General features: G+C 41.9%; 1 protein-coding gene across 5 annotated transcripts in view; it reads left to right on the top strand.

Moving 5' to 3' along the window:
- The window catches only part of PPFIBP1 (PPFIA binding protein 1), a 351,944-nt gene that overhangs the window by 203,286 nt on the left and 124,355 nt on the right, over nt 1–24,303 (top strand). For 4 of the 5 annotated variants that reach the window (XM_030215475.1, XM_030215474.1, XM_030215476.1 and 1 more), the window contains exons 5-7: nt 97–210; nt 6,787–6,918; nt 23,753–23,845. In XM_030215475.1, coding sequence (XP_030071335.1) covers nt 97–210; nt 6,787–6,918; nt 23,753–23,845 — 339 coding nt within the window. Of the gene's footprint in view, nt 1–96; nt 211–6,786; nt 6,919–13,667; nt 13,770–23,752; nt 23,846–24,303 lie in introns of all 5 variants that reach the window. The other variant, XM_030215472.1, reaches the window with a different exon arrangement.

Raw genomic sequence — 24,303 nt, 5'->3', positions numbered from 1 at the left:
GTGACCTTGATAGGTAGCTATGTTTGCCTCGTGTAGGTGGGGGTGTCCCACATATTTCAGTAACCACATGGCTTCTCTTCCTTTTCCATTTCACAGGTTAGCGTGCTGACTGACCAGGTTGAAGCTCAGGGAGAGAAAATTCGGGATCTGGAGTTCTGCCTCGAGGATCACAGGGATAAGCTGAATGCAACAGAGGAAATGCTGCAGCAGGTGTGAATTGGAAGCCATAGCAGTGAAAGGTCCTTTTGTACCTACTGAACATAACCCGATGCTAAATTTGGTTTCACATTTAATAAAGGTTGAACTTCTCAGTAGTGAAGAGCAGAAATAAGTAAATAGTACTCAAAGCCAGCTTTTGTTTTCTTATTATTATGTTGTACATACAGTAATAGAAGAGCATTTTCAATTGCCTAGTTAAGAGTAGTATTACATGCTAGACAAGGAAATTAAATGGCAAGATAAAGCCTGTCAGGCATTTCACACACTTTTTCATGTAAAGATGTTGTTTTGTGAGCATAGTATAGTATACATACTGATCTGACCAGCCTAGTATGTTAAAAGGTAGTCTGGAAGGGTAATCAGTGGAGTGTCTCAGGGCTTGATTCTCCATTATTTTAATGAACAATATTGCAGAAGGCTTTGTAAGAAAAGTTGCTTTTTGCACATTGTATTAAGTTCTGCAGCAGAAGGGGGCACCCGTATGAGAGTAGGCAGAATTGGGGGTGATCCATGACAGTTTATGGAGTGGTTACATGTTAAATGGTTAAGTTTTCATGTAAAAAAAACAAGCACAGATGCACTTCTGGATACAAAAATCTAAGGCTAGCAGTTATTCTTTTTTTGGTTTCATGTTTCTCATGCAAATTGAGGGTAGTAAAGAGGGTGAAATCTTTGCATGTTTTCTCGAGTTCGCTCTTCTTTTGGATCAGCAGGTGCATGATGTGGTTAGGGTGGAATAGATAAAATTTGAAGATGGCCTCACAGGTTTACTCTTTGTTGCAGCCATAAGATTTTCATACTTTGTATCCAGATGATGGTGTTGACTCAATCGAACTATTGTAACGCTTTTTATGTAGGGTTTCCCTAAATATGCTTTACAGAAATTGCAATGTGTCCAATACCATGGTGGCTTATTAGATTACTTTTTGAAAATTATGGTATCATGCTACCCTGTTGCTGTCAATCGAATTGCATGTTTTCTTTAAATTGTGTTGCTTGGCTTTTAGAGCACTTCGGGAAATGGGATCTTTGTATTTGAAAGCCCTTGTATCACCATATCACCCATGCCGTGATTTGCAGTTTTAAGCCTCTCATAAGAACATAATAGCCATTCTGGGTCAGACCAATGGTCCAGCTTGCCCAATATCTTGCTTCAAACAGTTGCCAATCCAGTCACAAGTACCTGGCAGACATCCAATCCCAGGAAAGCAGTGACTTCCCCCTTTTCCATCTCGATAACAGACTATGGACTTTTCCTACAGGAACTGTCCCAAACCTTTTATTGAACCCAGATACACCAACTGCTGTTACCATGTGCTTGGCAGCGATTTCCAGAGCTGAGCTATTCTTTGAGTGAAAAATTATTTCCTCCTGTTTGTTTTAAAGTATTCAAAATACAAGACAGGAAAAGTCCTCTACGATGAAAAAGCACACAAGGTGAAAGTAGAGACTGATCAAAGACGAGTCACCACTGGAGATATGAATCCAACAGTCTTTATTATTATACTTAAAAAAAAAAAAAAAAAAAAAAAAAAAAAAAGACCCAACACGGGCCGTGTTTCGACGCACGTAAGTGTCTACTTCAGGGGTCATACAGTGAAATCTATGAATAAAGAATGGTGATGAAGCAAACATAAATCAAACTATAAATAAACATATATAGCATTATACAATAAAAATTATATGAATTGAATTAAAAATGATAATAAATAGAAATGAAAACATTGAATCAATAAATGCTAATGATGAATTAAAAGGATGTATTTACTCAAGACACAAAAACAGTGCGTCAAAACACGGCCCGTGTCGGGTCTTTCTTTAAAGTATAATAATAAAGACTGTTGGATTCATATCTCCAGTGGTGACTCGTCTTTGGTCAGCCTCTACTTTCACCTTGTGTGTTAAAGTATTTCCATACAATTTCATTGTGCCCCCTGGTCTTTGTACTTTGGAAAGAGCGAAAAATTGATTCACTTCTACCCTTTCTACACGACTTAGGATTTTATAGGCCTCAATCATATCCTCCCTCAGCCATCTGTTTTCCAAGCTGAAGAGCCCTTCCTCCTTAGGCTTTTCTCATATGGGAGGAGTTCCATCCCCTTTATAGTTTTGGCTGCTCTTCTTTGAATCTTTTCTAATTCTGCTATTTCTTTTTTGGCGACCAGAATTGAACACAATACTCAAGGTGAGGTTGCACCACGGAGCGATACAGAGGCATTATAATAATCTGTCTTATTTTGCATCCCTTTCCTAATAATTCCTAGCATCCTCCTTGCTTTTTTAGTTGCCGCCACTGCACACTGGCAGAAGATTTCAGTGTATTGTCTACAATGAAACCTAGATCTTTTTCTTAGTGCTGTGTCCTAAGGTAGACCCTAGCATCACGTAACTATGATTCAGGTTTTTCTTCCCAATTTCCATCACTTTGTGTTTGTCCACGTTAAATTTCATCTGCCATTTGGATGCCCAGACTTGACGTTTTATCAAAAATGCCTCTCTACCTCTGAGTCCGGAGAAGGGCTAACAATGGTAAATGGTGCAGTGTCTGCATTAAAATCCCTCTGTGATAAGATCTACCCTAAATATATGTTTCGTATGGAAGAAGGTAGGAGGTTATGATAGACATTCAAATACCTGAAATATATAAACAATAGATGGGAATTGTAACATTTCTCAGTGGAGAGGGAATTCAAAAATATTAAGTCATATCATGAGCCTCCTAACCTGACCCAAGTAAACATCAGGGATTACTAAGGTAGGCCTTGAGGGGGCCTATGGGATTGTGGGGGTGTAATTAGGGGGCTGTTTTGGGGCTGAAGAATATTGGGAGGAGAATATGCAGGGAGGCAATTGAGGGGAGGAGTGGGAACTGCTGCTGAATTAGCACCAGCCTCTTTAAGAAGTTCCCAGGAGCATGGGGCTGCGACTTAGCACCTGATGTTCACGGGCACAATGAATAGCATGGTTTGTGAGTATCAAGTTACTGTGGTAGGGACCTGCAGTATTGAGCTACCACAGGTTAGTTACTCCTGCGGGAAATTAAGGTGCGGTAAAAGCCTGTTTTACTACACCTTAATAAATAACTCCCCCCCCCCCCCTCCAACAAAGAAAATATAGCATGAAGTTTTAATAGAAATTTAAAAATTCCCTCTTTCTATGCGCTATACATTTATTTTATTTTATTAAACTTATATTGTGTTTACTGTGTTCTAGATGGATTACAAACTGCACATTCATAACATCAAAATTAGACATACGTAATCCAGCTTATAATCGAAAGAGAAAAACGCCTATATTTCGACCCAAATCGGGAGATGGACGTTTTTCTCGCAAAGGCTCCCAAATCGGTATAATCGAAAGCCGATTTTGGGCGTTTCCAACTGCACTCCATCGCGGAAATGAATAAAGTTGACGGGGGCTTGTCCGAGGCATGGTGGAGGCGGGACTGGGGCATGGTTATCAGCCGAGGAGAGATGGGCGTCTTTAGCTGATAATCGAAAAAGGTGTTTTTACTGTGATTTTGGGTCACTTTTTTGGACCCTTTTTTTTTCATGAACAAGTCCCAAAAAAGTGCCCCAACTGCCCAGATGACCACTGGAGGGAATCGAGGATGACCTCCCCGGACTCCCCCAGTGGTCACTAACCCCCTCCCACCAAAAAAACCCACTTTAAAAACTTTTTTTCCAGCTTGTATGCCAGCCTCAAATGCCATACCCACCTCCATGACAGCAGAATATGTTCGATCCTCTCACAGCCTTTCCCTGGGTCAGATGTGGCTCTCGGGTGCACTACAGGATTACATCAGCATTGCATTGTGGTGGGTGTAGGGTATTGGGCTCCGTGATTTCATTAGCTTGTGTTACAGTCTCACGATGTTGGTAGTTGGTAGGCTCTTCTCCCATGGTGCTTTTCCCCCTGCCTACTGGGTCAGAGTGTGCCCTGTTGTGTTTCCGGTAGTCCATGAGGTAGTGGCCATTTTTGGAAGCCAGTTTTAGATCCCTTCTATGCGTTAGCCATGTTAGAGAACTTAGTTCTTACCTTGAATGTGTCTGAAAGAGGGCATTGTACAGCATTCTGCCAGCTCTGACCTGCTAATCTCACTACCAGGGAGACTCATTGCCAGTGGTGTTGCACAACCTCTGATCTGCAGTTAACTGTGAGTAAGCGTGCTTATTCCAATAAAGAACGTTTTCGGAGAGATTAGTCTTCAGGTGTCAACTGGTGTGCCAATGTTATACAGCAGTTACAAGTCCTAGAGGCCTGCGTGTATGCAGGTCCCTGGAGCACTTTTAGTGGGTACCGCAGTGCACTTCAGCCAGGTGGACCCATGCCCATCCCCATCCCACCCCCACCTGTAACACTTGTGCTGGTAAATGGGAGGCCTCCAAACCCACTGTACCCACATGTAGGTGCCCCCTTCACCCCTAAGAGCTATGATAGTGTTGTACATTTGTGGGTAGTGTGTTTTGGGGGAGGGGGTTGGGAGTTCAGCACCCGTGGTAAGGGAGCTATGCATGTGGGAGCTTTTTCTGAAGTCCACCGCACTGACCTAGGGTGCCCAGTTGGTGTCCTGGCATATCAGGGGGGCGAGTGTACTACCAATCCTTGCCCCTCCCACAACCAAATGGCTCGGATTAGGACATTTTTGAGCTGGGCGTTTTTAGTTTCCATTATCGCTAAAAAAAACAAACGCCCAGCTCAAAAGTGTCCATTTTTTCGAAAATACGGTTCGGCCCGCCCCTTCATGGACCCGTTCTCGGAGATAAACGCCCATGGAGATGGGCGTTTCCGTTCGATTATGCCCCTCTATATCACATAAACACCAACAACTCCTACGTATAATGACCATCTTTTGTGGTTTTGCCACTTAGTCTACAATATTAACTGATCCCCTCATAAACCTGTAAAAATAAGTGTTTTCAAATCCTTTCTAATCTTTTCCAAATCCTGTATTGCTCTCAAACTCGGGTAATTTATTCCACCTGGAGCCCTGTGATATGAAATATAGCATTTCAAAACTCATCCATGATACAATTGAACTTCTAATAAAAATTTACCAGCTGACCTCAAAGCCCATGCTGGCTGATACATATGAAAGTTAGCAACCAGTACTTTAAGAGGTCCTCCCCGTCAGTCAAGATCTTAAAAAACATATTCTGTATTCAATTGGGAGTCAATGTAATGTTTTTTTAAATTATTTGTTCTTGGAGATGGCCACCTGTCAGAACTCTTGCTAGAGAATTTTGAGCCATTTGAAGGGGCCTTTAGTTGATTCTTCCATACAACCAGTAACAACCCATTACAATAATCGAAACAGGGAAAAATGATACTTTGCACCACCATTTGAAAGCTATATGGTTTTAAAAGAACCTATAATCTTCTGACTAACCGAAGCTTATGAAACACATTTTATGATTTTCTGACCCTGGAGCTACATCGTTAAGGCAGAGTCCAATATTACCATATTACCCCTAGATTTTACAAATTACTAACAACTGGAATTTTCTCAGCATCAAAGGAAAAAGCATCGAGCAAATCAGAGCAAACATAATGAAATAATACCTAATTTTTGTCTTAAGAACATTGTCATACACCACCGGATTGAATTCAGATACAATCTGAATTTAAACTCTTGACAGAGCTATCAAACGGCGTCAGAAATTGAATGTCATCAGCATAAATTCTGAATTGAACATTAAAACAATTCAGCAATGAACACAATGGTAACGACATTAAAACAATTCAACAATGTACACAATGGTGGTAAAAAAATATTAAAACTGATGAGAAGCATGGTCCCTGAGGGACACCATTTAAAATCTTACATATTTTGAAATGCCACTCTTTTAACACAGAATTGCCAGTTAATTGTAATCCACAAATAATGAATGGTTGACTGTCAAATGCTGCAGATGTGTCCAACACAAGTAAGAAACACTGCCTATGATAAAAACCTACACGAATTGTATCCAAGAATGATAACAAGGTTTTCATGTCATGGTTTACACATTACTCAAATTGATCAGGATCTAAAACCTTGTGAGTATCAAGAAAGTCGATGAATCGATCATAAACAATTTTCTCCATTACTTTTGCCAGAAATGGCAAGGAGGAGACAGGTCTATAACTATCCACTTGCTGCAGATCCAGTGAACCTGATTTTAATATTGGTCTTTAAAATCTTGTGGCATCCTATTTCTCTTCACCTTTCTACAATGCTCTGTAAGCCCTTTTTCCTGAGCTTGGTGCATAATGCTGGTCATAACTAATGGAAGCACTAGTATTAAAATGGTCTTAAAGCTGATTTTAGCTAAGGGAGAAGGATTAAATGAAAAACTTACTAAGAGCAGAAGGTTGATTATTGCATGTACACAAGATGGCAGTAATTGATCTAAATAGAACAGTTAATGGGTGTCTGTTTCAAATATTTTACTTGTATGATAAATCCTTTATTGACCTCTTTTATGGCATTCCAGTTTAATTCAAATGATTCATTTAAGATCATTTTGTGGCTGTTAATGATACATTTTCCTCTCCATGTCTGATATATTTTTGTATTTTCATTAGGAACTATTAAGTAGAACGTCCCTCGAGACTCAGAAACTGGACCTCATCACTGAAGTTTCTAATTTGAAATTAAAACTGACTGCTGTAGAGAAGGATAGAATAGAATATGAAGACAGATTCAGCGACACCGAGGTAGGTAAACAGCTATGTGTGTAAAATATGTACAGTGCAATCCGCTTAAGTGCAAGGGTCTGGGACCAAAGAAATACATGTAGTTAACCGGAGCGTGCACTTAACCGTTGTGACCCAAAGAAGCTTGACATCTGATAAACATATGTACAGTACTGTTTATTATACATACACAGTCTCCGTTAACTGACATTATACAGTCTCCGTTAACTGACGTTAGGCTTACTTGACATAATCAGTGATTATACACAATTGTATCTGTGAGTTCCATTGACTACGTCTGCCAGACGGTAAAAACTGTCATAGCACTGACATCCAGTGGCCTCCAGATAGGCCCGCACGGTGTTGAGACTTTCCAGCGCTCTTGCAAAAGTGATCGGAGGTTGTTGAATTTCATCAGCATGTGCCTCGCTGCTCGTTTCATCATCAGCCGTTGCCTGCGTGTGGGCGCATATCTGGACATCAGTGCTGTCATCAGCTGTTTGTAGATCATAATCAACAGCTATGTAGTGATGAAACTCCTCTTCAGTAACACCGGCTGGGATGTCAATAGCCTGTTCATCTGACACATTTGCAACAGCTGCATTTGTTTTGGGAAACAGGTGTTCAGACTAGAAACTTAGTCCTTTCCTCCCATTTCGGCCATTAATAATGCTCTCTTAGTCAGGAGTGTAGCCAGACTTCGGTGGGAGGGGGGTCCAGAGCCCGAGGTGAGGAGGCACATTTTAGCCCCCCCTACTGGCGCCACTGATCACCCCGCCACTTTTGACCACCACCTGCGCCACCACCCCTCCCGCCACCGCCATTGCCAGGTACCTTTGCTGGTGGGGGTCCCCAACCCCCGCCAGCCGAAGTCCCCTTCAGTGCCGGTCTCAGAGTCCGTCGCGTTCGCTGATCTGGATTTGGTTTCTGTGAGTCCCATGCCCCCGTGGCCCCACCTAGCTACGCACCTGCTCTTAGTAGGTTTGTCAGCCAATTTAATGCATAGGTCAGAACTAGCATAAAACGTGGTAGTAACATAATATACTGGGGAGATCACCCTGAGAAAGGACCATTACAACACTAAGAACATTGTGTTGGGTTACCAATGTCTGCAAAGATTGATCTCAAGATATTGGCTATGACATCCTGGGCAGTACAACATCAGAAGCTAATTTATCTTGCCAACAAACTGAACTGGTATATGCAGGGAAAAGTGAGATATCAAGCCAGAAGTGGCTGTTACTGGATATTATTGATTCAGCAGTTACCCAAACAACATGCAAAGGCTAAAGCCTTCTCAGTGGTGACTCCTAGGGTGTAGAACAAGCTTTCAATAGAAATCAAAACAGAAGTCAGTCAATTATTATTCAGACAGAATGGCTTTTGGGTCATTCCATGCCAAGTGGTCTAAACCTTCCCACCATCATGTCTTCAATTTCTACAGAAGAAACACACCGACAAAAATACTGCATCTTTAAACCAAATGTTCATATACTGTGTTTTTATATGCTGTACAACAGGGGTTCTCAACTTGCCAGGCGTATTCGGCCAAGACCATTTTATTGCTAGTGCTTCCATTAATTATGACCAGCATTATACACCATACTCGGGACACACCTAGTCAGTCTATAACGGAAGAAGTTAGACACTAGAATGCAGGCACAAAAGTGTCAGATTTTGTTGCTTTGTGATAATTGTGCTGCACACAGTGATGCTATCAGGCTGTCTAATATCAATGTGGTCTTCCTGCCACCAAACACTACCTCTCTGATCCAACCTCTGGATCAGGGCATAATAGCCAATTTCAAACAACATTATCGGGCTCTTGTGCTATGTCGTCTGATGAGCGTTATGGATGACCAGACTGGCAAGGATAAATGTGCTGTTGAACTGGCTCGTAATCTATCACTGTTGGATTCCCTACATATGCAGAAAGAAGCCTGGAATCATGTTACACAGGCAACCATTGTGAACTGCTACAAGTGGGCAAGCTTTGTTAGGGATGTGGAGAGGTAAAAAACTTACGTTCCATCAGCTCAGATGCCAATGGGAGATCTAACGGTGTTAACAAGACTGTTTCCCTAGTCTGTGTGGTGCAGAATATCATCTGCCATAGAGGTCAGGGTAGATTCTGAATGGAAACTTGTATGGGTGAGTTATAGCAGCTTTGGCAGCTAAGATTTGATGCCAAAAAAGGTAGAGCTGTGCATTTGGGAGGCGACGCCTAGGTGAGGGTACTGATGTGCACTAATCAATAGAGAGTATCACCCTAAACCTATATTTTGAGGTTGTAGAGCAGTGTGACAAGGCAGTGGTGAGAGCTAGAAGGTAAAAGTGAGTGTTGTGAGTATTAAAATTAATGGGGGGGGGGGGGGTGATAATGCTTCTGTATAAATCCAAGTAAAATTTCATTGTTAACCTGCAGAAATATATATCAAGGGGATATCAAAGCAGTGTAAAAACTGCATTTTGAGATGAGATTTAAGGTCCTAGATGTGTGTACCCTAGAGAAGGAAGAGTGTGTGGAGAATTTGATAGTGACATTCATAGGTGAAGTTTTGGATGAGGGCATTGCTGCTGCTTCTTGCACCACCACACTCTCCAAAAGTGTTGTTTGGATGTAATGCTGAATTGGTTCTCTTCCCTCTGCTGCCAATATGACTTCCTTACCCCTCCAAAAGTATCACACATGTACTATTCAAATACCTCAAAGGTAGAAGAAATGCACAAGAAGAGTTTTATAATATGAGGTCTCGAAGAGCAACGTTAGGGAATATTTTTAGCACAGAAGAGTTCACGGATATGTGGAAGATGCTGTTCAGTGCAGGTGGTGGAGCCTGAAACAGTAACAGTTTCAGAAACTTAGCACAGAGGGGAAGATGAAGAGAAGATGATTTGGGACTCAGCTCAAATCACCTTTTTCAGTAATAGCTCAAGGTGAGTTGCATTCAGATACAGTAGGCATTTGCCCGTCTCCAGAGGGTTTATAATCTGAGTTTGTACCCAAGGCAAAGGAGGGTTAAGTGACTTGCTTGAGATGACAAGGAGTGTAATTGGCAGTTGAACCATGGCTTCTCTGGTTCTCAGCCCTCTGCTTTATCTGTTAGGCTGCTTCTCCAGCGGATCCTCAGGTGCAACAAAGTGAGGGTGGAGATTGAGTTTCTAGTTCAGCTTTATTTAAGGTACTGCCCATCAATAACGTACCTAAACAGTTTACAGTTGGGTGAGGGCAGTGCCGCCACTAGTGGGTAAGATTCAGAACAGACAATGAGACGTATTTTCAAAGCACTCAGACTTGTAAAGTTCCATAGTAACCTATGGAGCTTTGTAAGTAAATGCTTTGAAAATGAGCCCCTATAGGGTCTAGGTTACAATGCAGCATGATAATCGAATACAACATAATTCATTTAAATATTACCCAACTAATGGAGAACTTAAAACATGGGGCACGACAGGTTATTTTTGCCACTAACTTCTGCTGTTTTAGCCCAGGTCCCGTTTTATGCGATGAGACCTGGTTACTTGTAGTCTGGATTAACAGATAACATATCTTAACCATAGCTACGTTGATAACTTCCTCCCTAAGACATTATGAAGGACAGGTAGTGCCACAAATAACTCGAGAACAGTGAAGGGAAAGGGAAATGGGACTTGATATACCGCCTTTCTGAGGTGTTTGCAACTACATTCAGGCCTAGATGCACTAAACGTTTTTCATCGTTAAATGAGCCCTCAAGGAAGAATTTCCTATCCTTTCCATGCACTAAAGCCTATTTTCCGACGACAGTAGCAGCTAACGAAAACTGAATGCAGATGAGCAATTCTTCTACAAATCCCATAGAAATGACATGCACTAACCTTTTCCGATTCGTTTAACGCAGGAGAACACCGTGAAATCTAACGAGAGTCTGTACCTTTCGTTAGGGCTGTCTGTCTGCTAAAAGTTAACAAAATCCAATAAAAAAAATAACTGGGGGGGGGGGGCGAAAATGCGTCAGGGGCGTCCTTTATTGACACCCCAGGTCGCCGCTGCTCCCCTCTCCCTCAACACCAAAAAAGAAAAAAAAAAAAAAAGGATTGGGAGGGGGCAAAGGCACTCGTCATGAGCGTCCCCTATGGACGCTTTGCCCCCCCCCCCCCCCCCCCGGCACGAAAGATCTCCAATTTTAGCAGCCCCGGGCCGGCCCTCCTCTCTTCCTGTATTCTCCCACACTAGCTCCACCTCCTGCCATGCTCCGGTCCCGCTCCCCCCGTCCAACGACCCTCCCCCTTTGCCTTACCGTGCAGCGCCTGTCACCTCTGCTGCACGGGCAAGAACAGCTGATCGGCGAGTCAGAAGGCCTCCTCAGACATCCCTTCTTTCTTCCTGGGCCCGCCCTCCTCTGACGTAGGTAAGCTACGTAGTTTACCTACGTCAGAGGAGGGTAGTTTGCCTACGTCAGAGGAGGGCGGGCCCAGGAAGAAAGAAGGGACGTCTGAGGAGGCCTTCTGACTCGCCGATCAGCTGTTCTTGCCCGTGCAGCAGAGGTGACAGGCGCTGCACGGGCCGGTAAGGCAAAGGGGGGGGGGGCGTTGGACGGGGGGAGCGGCAGCCACGACCAAAGGGGGGGCAGTGGGGGCGGGGCACGGGACCGGAGCATGGCAGGAGGCGGAGCTAGTGTGGGAGAATACAGGAAGAGAGGAGGGCCGGCCTGGGGCTGCTAAAATTGGAGATTTTTCGTGCGGGGGAGGGGGGAAGCGGGGAGCAGCGGGGGGGGGGGGGGGGGGGCAAGGCGTCCATACAGGACGCTCATGACGAGTGCCTTTGCCCCCTCCCGAAACACACGTGTTTGTGGGGTTTTTGTTTTTGGTTTGACAGCTGGGCCTTTGTGGCATGCGCAGAGCAGCCAGCATAACGCTTGGGCTGCTCTGCGCATGCTTTAGGCGCTGATTAACGACGGGTTTAACGACTCTGTGATACATCCTACTTTGCAATACCGATCCGAACATTTCTGGAGTGTTTTGGTAGTGCATGCCTCGTTTTTAAAAAATCGTTAAGCACTTTTACGATTCTTATTTTTTAACGTTTGGTTGATGCATCTGGGCCTCAAAGAGGTTTACATATAATCAGGTACTTATTTTGTACCAGGGGCAATGGAGGGTTAAGTGACTTGCCCAGAGTCACAAGGAGCTGCAGTGGGAATCAAACTCAGTTCCCCAGGATCAAAGTCCACTGCACTAACCACTAGGCTACTGCCTGAAGTTCCCAAAATGTTAAATGCCAGGCAGTTTTAATCAGAAGGGAAAATAATGGGCTCTATTAATTTACATCTGAAGTAGGTGGACTAGTCAGGCCTTGCGTTTCACTTTCGTGAGACATTTTATTTTAGATAGTGAAGCTTTCTGCATGCCAATGCCTGTGTATGATGTATTGTTAGTAAATTTAGTTGACCACCTGCTACAAGTAGATGCCATCATTTTTCTTTGCTTACTTAATATCTGACACCCCAGACACTTTGACTGTTGGCTAAATTTATTAGGGTTTAATGAGTAGGGACTATTGCTAGCCATGAAAAAAAAAATCAGAATGACCATACTGGAGCAGACCAATGGTCCATCTATCCCAGTATTCTGCTTCCAGCAGTGGCCAATCTGGGTCACAAGTACCTGGCAGAAACCCAAATAGTAGCAAGATTCCATGCTACCAATCCCAGGGCAAGCAATGGCTTTCCCCATTTCTGTCTCAATAGCAGACTATGGGCTTTTCCTCCAGGAACTTGTCCAAACTTTTTTTTTAAACCCAGATATGCTAACTGCTGTTACTACATCCTCTGGTAACGTTCTAGAGCTTAACTATATATTGAGTGAAAAAAATTTCCTCGTATTCATTTTAAAAATATTACCACGTAACTTCATGGTGCAAGACAGTTTTATGATGCCAATATCTACATATTTAATCCTGTTAGTATAAAGTCAACTAAAGAACGGACTTGGATTCAGTTCCCATCTCAGATTTTCTACTCCTCAGCCTGACTGGGGATGCTGCTGTAACATCATTTGAACACCTGGGGGTGGAGAGGGAGTACCAAAGGGGAGGAGTTAGTTGTGTAATGGCAGCACCTACTGGTCCAGTGTCAGGCTCATAATTGCAGGGTTTCAGAGAAGGCCTGGTGCATGGCCCTTGACGAGAGGGAGGAGATTGAAAATAATTGGGGGAAAAAAATTCAATGTGTAATTGTAAAAGGTGGGTTATAGCCCCATTTAGAAGCTGTGGTTTAAATTTGGTTCAGCAGAATGGACAAAAACTGCAGGGGCAAAAAAAAAAAAAAGCTTGTCATTACCTTCAACACCAGAAATCATAAAACTGCTCTAAAGGCACAGTAATATTTTCAGTATATGCGTGTATTAGCTAAGATTATCTAGTGTAAAGATAATTGAATCTGGTTGTAGACATGTAGTATCTGAAACACTGTACAGTTAGAAAATTGTTTTATTCTATATTTAGATATATCTGTCATGCTACTTTTGTCTTTTATTGATCTTTATTTAATATTTGTAATGTCATTTGCATACTGCATATATGGCCAAAAGGTGTATCACACATGTACTAGTCAATAAAAGCAGCACCGTGTTTGGTGGGGGTGGGAGGAAGGTAAATTGAATTGCCATTCTGACTACAAAATAAATTGACCACATCGTCATAGTTTTTTTTCCTACTCTTTGATCTTTAATTTAGATCCCTTTTTACCATCTCTTCCTGTCTCTTCCCCCTCTTTCCTTCTCTGCTGAAGTCATTGCATAGCTTAATAGCAGATCTCAGGCAACAGATGGAGAAAGTGGAGGTGGAACTGGCACTGTTCCAGGAAAAGAGGTTACAGTACGGGGACCAAGAGGTGACTGCATCGTGCACTGAGGCTGCAATCCCTCTGCAAGAGTGTGCTCTGCATGGCAAATGCCAGTATCGCATTCAGATGCCTCACAATTCGTGTCAGAAGCATTTAGTATACAGCGCCAGCATCTTGTGAAATAGTTTAACCTGAGAGGCATTTAACACTGGACTGCACTTGAATATACTAACAAGACAATTTTTGTTTTCTTTCCCTTTCTGTTTGTACTTTTGTGAGTATACTTCCCCCCCCCCCCCCCCCCCCCACCAACCCCGGGTGCATTTATTCAAGATTTTTCCCAGTTACTTGCTCCATAGTTAGCTGGTGAGTGTTGGTCTAAATTTGGACTATTAACATTTATTTGTGCATTCAGCTCACTGAGCAACTACCAGTAAAAGTGTTTGAATACAAAAACTAGAGAACAGGCAAGAAGTTGACTTTCTCAAAGAATGCCAAGAGTTTCCAAAAAAGCTGCTAGACAGCACAGGGCTAGGAGTCTGTTGTTATCAACGACACCTTGACAGTGTCCCAGATCACGGTAGAAATGTAGATAGGATACACTTCTGAAGTAAATATGACTTTTGACCATGCGGGGGACTCCAGTTCAATTCCTGGGTCAGGACTGTGGTTCCTTGGGGTCATTTTTGGCTAGGAATCCTGTGAAGACAGCATTCACTGCCTCCAGGGAAGGAAAGAGTTGTGATCATTACAAGGTAGTCACCAAGATGATCTGAGGACAAAGTGGTGTGTAAGTCCAATTTAAAGATACAGTGATGTGACAAAGTACGTACCACCCCTCCTGATTTCCCCTATTGCATATGTTTCACATTGAATGAGTTCTGATTTTTAAACAAGATGTAATATTGAACCTAAGAGAACACAACACAGATTTTAAATTTATTGATGTATTTAAGGAACAGTGTTATCTATCAGGCATTACCCATGTGAAAAAGTAACTGCCCCTTATTACTCAACCAATCGACCAAATTTAATTAATAGATGCAGCTGATTGAACACAGCCAAGCTTGATTACACCCAGCCTTGTAGAATCTAAACCTGCTATGTATTGAACTTTACCGTGAGAGTGAAGTACTCATGACAAAGTGTCTACAAGAATGCTATGCTATGATTAAAGGAAATAACAGAAGAGATAAGTTGTTGTTGAAGTATATCAATCTGGAAAGAGTTACAAAGCTATTTCTAAAGCTCTGAAACTCCATCAAACCAAAGTGAGCACCATTATCTCCAAATAAAGAAGACTTGAAAATCATGAATTTTCCGGCCTGCCTGCTAAAAGTATTCCCAGGGTGCAATGACAACTCATCCAGGAGGTCATAAAACAGCCCATAAAAACATCCAAAGGCCGCAGACTTCTCTAGCCTCAGCTAAGGTTAGTGTTCCAGACTCCACAATAAGAAAGAGACGAGGCAAAATGGGATTCATGGGAGAGTAACAAGGCAGAAACCGCTGATATCCAAGAATAACCTCATCTCAGATTCACAAAAACACACCTGGGTGATCCCCGAGCCTTTTGGGATTATGCTCTCGTTAAACTCTTTGGATAACACAGGTCCTGTTATGTCTGGCATAAAGCCAATGTTCCACAATAAGAACATCATAACAACAATCAAACATAGTGTGATGGTTTGGGGATGCTTTGCTGCTTCAGGACTTGAAAAACTTAACCATTAATGAAAGACCTGTGAATTTATTACCGGGTAATAGAAATAAAATAAGATGACCTTTCTTTTTTTTTTTAATTGGACGAACTTAAGAAGGTAGCACTGTCTTAGAAAGCTAATTTTCTTTTCTAGGTTTAGCTTTATTGCTATTTATTACCTTTTAAAGGTGGACTAATATGGCTTCTACCACCATTTCACTCAAGCCTGTACCAGAAAATTCTTAAGAACAACATCTGGTCATCTGTCCATGAGCTGAAGCTGAAGTGTAGTTGGGTTATGCAGCAAGATAATGATACAAACCACAAAAACAAGTCTACATCTGAGTGGTTGAGGAGAAGCAAAATTAAAAGTTTGAACTGGCTTAGTCAAGATCCTGACTTGAGCCCAATAGAGATGCTGTAGCAGGATGAGCAGTTCATGCATGAAAACTTAAAAAGCTATCTGAACTAAAGCAATTCTTCAAAGAAGAGTGAGCAAAGATCCCTCAACGTTGACGAGAAAGACTGATAAACCAAATTATAGGAAGTGCTTGGTTGAAACTATTGCTGCTAAATGTGGTGGAAGCAGTTATTACGTTTAGGGGGCAGTTGCTTTTTCACGTGGTGACAATGGATTTTGGGTAACTTTGTTCCTTAAATAAATAAAGAGTAATAATTTAAAAACTGTTACATATTTGCTCAGATTCCCTTTGTTTAATATTTGCATTTTGTGTAAAGATCAGAAACTTCAGTGTGACTTACTGCAGTAATTGGGGGAAATCGGGAGAGGGAGTAAATACTTTTTACATCACTGTATAAAACAAAAGAGAAAAATAGTGATGCCTCTTTTCATTGTACTAGTACATGATTTTCACAAGCGTTTGAAAGCAGAACCACCTTCAGGTCAAGTTCTTTGCCTTTAAAAGCTTGTCAAAAATGTATTAACTTTTTAATTGTACTAGCTTGTCCACCTTATTTTCCTGTCTGTTACTTAGATGATCTGAGTCCAGGGCCCATGGCTGGAAAGTCTAAAAGGAAGTTGGGCTATAGTATCCCCAGCCCAGGATGATCGGGGAGGGATAATAAAATAGAATGAAAAATTCTCAGGAGGGTCAAATGAAGTCCTGTGGTGCAAAAATCCCAGTCTAGTTCCAGTTGAATTACAGAGAAGACCTGCTGGGTCCAAAAAAAAAAAAAGCCATGTTAAAAGCAGGTATGGGCAGCAAAAAAATTGTCGTCTTTTTTTTTCATTCCGGAACGATTATGGTCAAGAGTGCATACTCTCTGCAAAGGAGTGCACATTCCCCTGGATTCTATAAACAGCGACTAAAGTTGTGTGCGCAACTTAATTGGTTAATATCCCAATCTGCTGACAACCAATTATTGGCATTGGCCTTAATTAGGATTTACGCATAGATCGTATTCTATAATCTTTGGGGGTGAGGTTAGGGGGGTTTCAGGGGCGTTCCAAAATTTTACTCACATAAATACAGAATTCAACCGAAACGTGCCTAATTTAAATGCTGGCATTTACACCAGCTTTTTAGCAGGCATAATTACCAGCGCCTAAAGTTAGGCGCCGCGGTTTCTGCCCTAAGCGCTGTTCTATAAAGGATGTGTACCCTTTGTAGAATAGTGCTTGGCATGTAAAGGTTTTGGTGCCGATTTTTAGTGTGTGTAAAGAGAGCACTCGGGTGCACACATTCCAGCATTATCAGGGAAGTGTGCCCTCTTTAAGCAAAGTGTGCATGCCCTGTTACCTGCGAATCACGTTTCAAGGTTTGGGTCATTTTATTCTTGATAAACTTGCAAAGTCTTAAAAAAAATGTGTAAGTGGTTTACAAAATGATATTAAAATAGGGAGGGCTTTTATACACAGAGAATCCAAAGAAAAGTTACCTCCTCCACCCCCCCCCCCCAAAAAAAAAAAAATCTCCTAAGGAAAAGAAACAGTAGGGAAGGGCAGAACAGGAGGTAACTGGCTAACCCAGTGGTTCCCAAGCCTTGTCCTGGAGACACCCCAGCCAGTCAGGTTTTCTAGATATCCACAATGAATATTCATGAGAGAAATTTGCATGCAGTGGAGGTAGTGCATGCAAATCTCTCTCATGAACATTCATTGTGGATATCCTGAAAATCTGACTGGCTGGGGTGTCTCCAGGACCAGGTTTGGGATCCACTGGCTAACCTTTTTAGAGGCATCTGCTCAACTGCTCTGAAAAAAACTTGAGAAATGTTTCCAGGTTAGTTTTAAACTTCTGGAAAGAAGGTTCTGTCCTAAAGTACTACTACTATTTAACATTTCTAAAGCGCTACTAGAGTTACGCAGCGCTGTACAGTTAAAGAAGGACAGTCCCTGCTCAAAGGAGCTTACAATCTAATGGACAACATGTGAAGTCAGCTTACAATCTAATGGACAGTATGTGTGGACAGACAAATTGGGGCAGTCTAGATTCCTGGGTAGAGTTGAAATGGTTAGGTGCCGAAGGTGACATTGAAGAGATGGGCTTTGAGCAAGGATTTGAAGATGGGCAGGGAGGGGGCTTGGCGTATGGGCTGAGGAAGTTTATTCCAAGCATAGGGAGAGGCAAGGCAGAAAGGGCGGAGCCTGGAGTTGGCGATGGTGGAGAAGGGAACAGAAAGGAAGGCTGTTCCAAAGGGTCGGACAACAATAATGAAACAGGCCTAACATTAAGTCAAATATGTCAATGGCAGGGAGCAATCAGCTGATGTGAGGAACACTACTACTACTACTACTATTTAGCATTTCTATAGCGCTACAAGGCATACGCAGCGCTGCACAAACATAGAAGAAAGACAGTCCCTGCTCAAAGAGCTTACAATCTAATAGACAAAAAATAAAGTAATCAAATCAATTAATGTGTACAGGACAGAGGAGAGGAGGGTAGGTGGAGGCGAGTGGTTACAAGTGGTTACGAGTCAAAAGCAATGTTAAAGAGGTGGGCTTTCAGTCTAGATTTAAAGGTGGCCAAGGATGGGGCAAGACGTAGGGGCTCAGGAAGTTTATTCCAGGCGTAGGGTGCAGCGAAAGAAGGAAGTGGAAAACACAACTTCAAGAGATCAATCCGAGACACAGGGTGAGATGCTCCAGGAAAGCTTTATTTGGACCCTACACGGTCCGTGTTTCTTGCTTTTTCAAACTATTTCAAATCGAATCTGTTGGTACGAGGCAGTACACTTTATTTTACTCAGAGACTATATTTCATGTGCTCCATTGTCAATCAGTATACACTTTGTGCATCTACTGATCGACCCCTGATGAAGGCTTTTTTAAAAGCCGAAACACGGACCGTGTAGGGTCCTATTAAAGCTTTCCTGGAGCATCTCACCCTGTGTCTCAGATCGATCTCTTGAAGTTGTGTTTTCCACTTCCTTCTTTTGTTGAATTTTTGTGGAAACTGCGAACCCCTTTTGTTTCTGCGGTCGTAGGGTGCAGCGAGACAGAAGGCGCAAAGTCTGGAGTTGGCAGTAGTGGAGAAGGGAACAGATAAGAAGGATTTATCCATGGAGCGGAGTGCACGGGAAGGGGTGTAGGGAAGGACGAGTGTGGAGAGATACTGGGGAGCAGTAGAGTGAGTACATTTATAGGTTAGTAGAAGAAGTTTGAACAGGATGCGAAAACGGATAGGGAGCCAGTGAAGCGACTTGAGGAGAAGGGTAGTATGAGTAAAGCGACCCTGGCGGAAGATGAGACGGGCAGCAGAGTTTTAAACTGATTGGAGAGGGGAGAGGTGACTAAGTGGGAGGCCAGCAAGAAGCAGATTGCAGTAGTCTAAACGAGAGGTGACAAGGGTGTGGATGAGGGTTTTGGTAGAGTGCTCGGAAAGAAAGGGGCGGATTTTACGGATGTTGTAAAGAAAGAAACGACAGGTCTTGGCGATCTGCTGGATATGAGCAGAGAAGGAGAGAGAAGAGTCAAAGGTTTTGAGCTGAGGAGACAGGGAGAATGAGAGAAACATCAACAGAAATAGAAAACGGGGGGGAGTGGGGAGGTGGGTTTGGGGGGGGAAATGAGAAGCTCGGTTTTGGTCATGTTTAATTTCAGGTGGTGTTGAGACATCCAGACAGCAATGTCAGACAAGCACGCTGAAACTTTGGTTTGGATGCAAGGTGAGATATGAGGGGTAGAAAGGTAGATTTGGGAGTCATCAGCATAGAGATGGTAGGAAATGCCATGGGATGAGATTAATGAACCAAGAGAAGAAGTGTAGATAGAAAAGAGGAGGGGACCAAGAACAGAACCCTGAGGTACGCCGACAGGCAGAGGGATAGAAGTAGAAGAGGATCCACCAGAGTGAACAGTAAAGGTGCGGAGGGAGAGATAGGAAGAGAACCAGGAAGGGGCAGAGTCCTGGAATCCAAGTGAGGACAGGGTATTGAGAAGTATGCTGTGATCGACAGTGTCAAAAGCAGCGGAAAGATCAAGAAGAATGAGGATCGAATATTGACATCTGGATTTAGCCAGTAATAGATCATTGGAGACTTTAGTAAGCGCAGTTTCGGTTGAGTGGAGAGGGCGAAAACCAGATTGTAGTGGGTCAAGAATAGCATGTGAGGAGAGAAAATCAAGGCAGCGGTGGTGAACAAGCACGCTCAAGTAATTTGGAGAGAAAAGGGAGGAGGGAGATGGGTCGGTAATTAGAGGGACAGGTAGGGTCAAGTGAAGGCTTCTTAAGGAGAGGCGTGACCACAGCATGTTTAAAGGCAGTAGGGACAGTTGCAGTGGAAAGTGAGAGGTTGAGAATGTGACAGATAAAAGGAATAAGAGCAGGTGAGATGGCATTAAGAAGGTGGGTGGGAATGGGATCAGAGGAACAGGTGGTACATTTTGAGGAAGAAAGGAGAAGTGTAGTTTCCTCTATAGTAACTTCAGGAAAGGAGGAAAAGGAGTGAGGGGAAGGAGAGAGAGAGGGGAACGGACTAGTGGAGGGAGAGGTGGCGAGGTAGAGAATTCAAGGTTTATCTTTTGAACCTTGTCGTGAAAGAATTCAGCAAGGGTCTGAGGAGATAATGAAGGGGGAGTTGGGGGAGGGGCACCTTGAGGAGAGAGTTCAATGTGGTGAAGAGAAGTCGAGGGTTAGAGCCAAGAGAGTTGGTCAGTTGGATATAATAATCCTGTTTGGCGCGTAAAAGAGCAGATTGGAATTATTTTTGTTTCCTAATGTTAAATAATGCCGATTGCATATTCACAATAAGTGGTGATGTATTGGAAAATTTAAATAAATAATAAATAAAAAAAAAAGAGCAGATTGGAAGGAGGTCAGCATGAACTTAAAGTGTAAGAAATCAGCAAGGGCCCAAGATTTCCGCCAGAGGCGTTCGGCGGAGCGGGTACAGGAACGTAGGTAGCGGATATTAGAAGTCAGCCAAGGTTGGGGAATATATGGGATTAGAAAGTTAGAAAGAAAAGGAGGAAACCCAGAAATTGACTTGAGGAAGCCTAGAATTTGACTTGATGCAATTATTGGCAAGTATTTAAATGGGATTTGTTATGGGGAAACATGATCGTATTTTTTTTTCTTACCAAATAACAGCTTAATGGGGGATGTATTTTATATAAATTGCAATCATCTGATCTGGGTAAGGGGCAAACCATGATACAGAGAGTTACAATAGTTTTTCATAGGAAATATCAAGCGCAAGAAGCGGAATCCTAGTAAAAGAAAATTGATGCATCAGTGTAACACAGAACTCTTACAGAATCCTTCAAGGGGAGGGCAACTCCATGAATGCAGGGTGGGGGGAGAAAAGGCAGAGGGGACAACTGGTTAAACAATTGCCTCTGATTTGGATAGATTAAGCTTCATATAGTTCAGTACTAACCAGTTGGCTATCTTATCTAATTTTGAAGAGATTTCATAGATCGAGGAAGATGAATGAGAATTCAAAGGAGCAAGGATTTATATATCATCTACATAACATAAAACACTGAATGAAGTTCCAGTGATTGAATGAGCAGTGCCAGTAAGGGAGAGAAAAAGAGAGTACAAAGAATGGGACTGAGGACAGAATTGTGAAGAACCGAGATGAGCAGTTTAGCTACTGTGGAGCAGGAGGAGGAGAGAACCTGGAAAGATGTGCCATACTGATATGATTGCAACCAAGACAGGGCAACTCCACAAACACGGAGATTTCCTAAACATTGAAGGAGGGAAGAATGGTTCACTGAGGCGAAAGTGGCAGAAAGGTCTAGTGAAATAAGGAGTGTCCCTATCACTGTTCAAAATGAGTAATATTGTTGCACACGACAGCCCATTCTTATTTAAAATGGTAATGGAGGATGTGCATGACTGGGCTTCTATTACAGTGAATGCGTATCTTGTGATTTGCTACTAATGTATGAATATTTTACATGTTTTTATAATAAATATATTGCATTGTAATCCATATGTAATCTAGGCGCTCACAAACATCTTTAGGGGCCTAATTACTAAGTTGCATTAGCTGTCAATACGTATTAGTTTCCGCATTAATAGTTAACATGTAACTGCGTGGAGAACGATTGGGGCGTTACTGTGGCAGATAACAGCGCACTTATTGCATGACATTATTCGCAAAAGAATTTTACTCTTCGTCAAACTGTTTGGTAAGATCTGTGAATGCCCTAAAGCAGAGATCGCTGCTGTTTCTATCTAATCTCATTTCCCTCTCTACCATAGCTTTTAGCTAAATTTAGCTGTATGTTTTCCCCACCCCTCTTTTCCCATGACAAGAATGCTTCTGTAATCTGTACCGCCTCCCGTGACCTTCCATCTCTTATTAGTCCCCTTTGATTTATTATGTAAATTGCGTAGACTTTAAATTTGCAGGGTATCCAATAACGGTGAAATGTGCAGGTAACCACATATTAAGTGGGTCTGTGGAGTCAGTACACAAATCTTCGGCTCTGACTCCTCTATTTTTCTACTGTCTGACTCTGTCTCCTACTAATATTAGGATTTAAAGTTTGTGTTCTGGATCTGAAGTACTGGTAAATATAACTTATACCATTACTTTAGATCCAGGACAAAAATATAGATATCTAAGTATAAAATGATAAATTTACTGTATAGTATAATGTAAGCTTTTATTTCAAAGCTGGAGTCTGTGTCAGTACGTTTTTACCAACTCCAACGCCATCCAAAATTGCTTCTGACTCCGACTTCACTCCACAGCCCTGATGTTAAATTGTGGCAATTAACTGTGCAGTAAAAGCAAAATTTACCACATTTTTATAAAGAGGTCCTTAAATGTGTAATCTGAATTCAGATTCCTTCAGTTAATTGTTCTTTTTGAAAAGGTGAGTCATGTTTTTCCAAGCTTTTATTAGTTTGTCCTAGCTAGAATTTCAGTGAAAATTTACATGACGTTTTTATGTCTGAATTTTCTTAGAAGATGATATAGTTCAGTGACCTTGTATAAAAGCGTTTGGATGTGTAATTTACCTGGAAAAATAGTTTTAAACACGTACAGTATTTTATCATTTCCCCTTCATTAAGTGTAAAATTTGATAGACAAATGGGTGTCATTTCCTGTTAGTCTTGTGAAACTTTCTACCTACAAGGTCAATATTCAGAACCATTTTGATAAATAAAAGTGTTTTAACTGTGGCGAAAGATTTTTTTTTTAATTGTCTATCCTGTATGCAGGTAAAAAAATTCATGCATTATAGAGCAATATCTATACCTTGACATGTGGTCTTTGAAGTTATGGGCACATTCGGTCAGGGGAAGTAAGTGTATAGGTTTGCATTTTATCTGGAAAATGTACCTGCAGAGAAAAACAGGGCCTAATCTTCAGGTGTTTTTCTTAGAATAGTAATCAAAGCAAAACCAGTGGAGTTTGCACCCATGTGGACTGTTTGATTATTGCCATCTGTATTCCTATGACTTTCAAAGAAGCTTAACTAGGGGCAACTGAACACTTTCTAGTTGAAGGGGCCAAATAAAGCAATCTCTAGCCTTGTCCCCAAACTGTCAAGTTGATGAAGCCGCATTGGGCAAAATATTGATGTCACCATAACCCCAGGTACTAGGTGAAATGCAGAAGTCCAGCTTCATATAATTATTAGCAATAATACCCCTTTACTACTTCTCTTAGAATTAATCAAATTAATCATGTAATTGTTGCTATCATATTGGGCACTAGTAGGAGAACAAAATCTTGTTTCTGTCCATTGCCTTTCCCTTTAATGATTTGCTGTTATAAAGTACATAGCTCAGGACATGCGAAGTTGTATTTCTTGATGTAGTTTTGGGTGTTACATGATCTCTTTTTCCTTATTCTTACTGGTTATGGTTTTTCTGCACTTCATTTTTTTTAAAAACAGGGACTGATACAGGAGATTAAAGAACTGAGGTTAAAGATATCAGAAATGGAAAGTGAAAGAGCTCAGTATGAGAAAAAACTTAAATCCACTAAGGTAAGGCCTGATGATAAATACCATGCCTACATTTCTCAGATGTGTTTTGTTCACTGGTGTAGCTGGCACATCTTTTTGTGTGTAATTCAGTATTTTAGAAGTATGCACGGCAATCGGTAATATTTGCTCTGTATTGAAATTTTTTTTGTCATACTTTTTTCTAAATGTTTCCCCTATTTTTCAGCTGTTACCCTGAGATTAGCCATGTTGTAAAGTTTTAAAATAAATAAATAATGTGTTTGGGTTACAAATTACTTTGATAAAGTATCACAACCTCTACAAAGAATTCACCTCAAAATCGACGTCAAAGAATTTGTCATGTCATTACCCAAATTTGGGTAAACTCTGTTCTGTTAGTGAGAACTTGTTGCTTCTCACCATCTGCCTTCATGCCCCTGACCCCCACCACATACACCCTTTTACCATTCTGAAGGGAGAGAGCTCTGGAGGTTGGGGGT

Source organism: Microcaecilia unicolor, chromosome 9 (assembly GCF_901765095.1).
Source record: "Microcaecilia unicolor chromosome 9, aMicUni1.1, whole genome shotgun sequence".
In the NCBI taxonomy this organism is placed as follows: Eukaryota; Metazoa; Chordata; class Amphibia; order Gymnophiona; family Siphonopidae; genus Microcaecilia; species Microcaecilia unicolor.
Note: the sequence above shows the minus strand (reverse complement) of the source record. Positions and strands in the feature narration are given on the sequence as shown.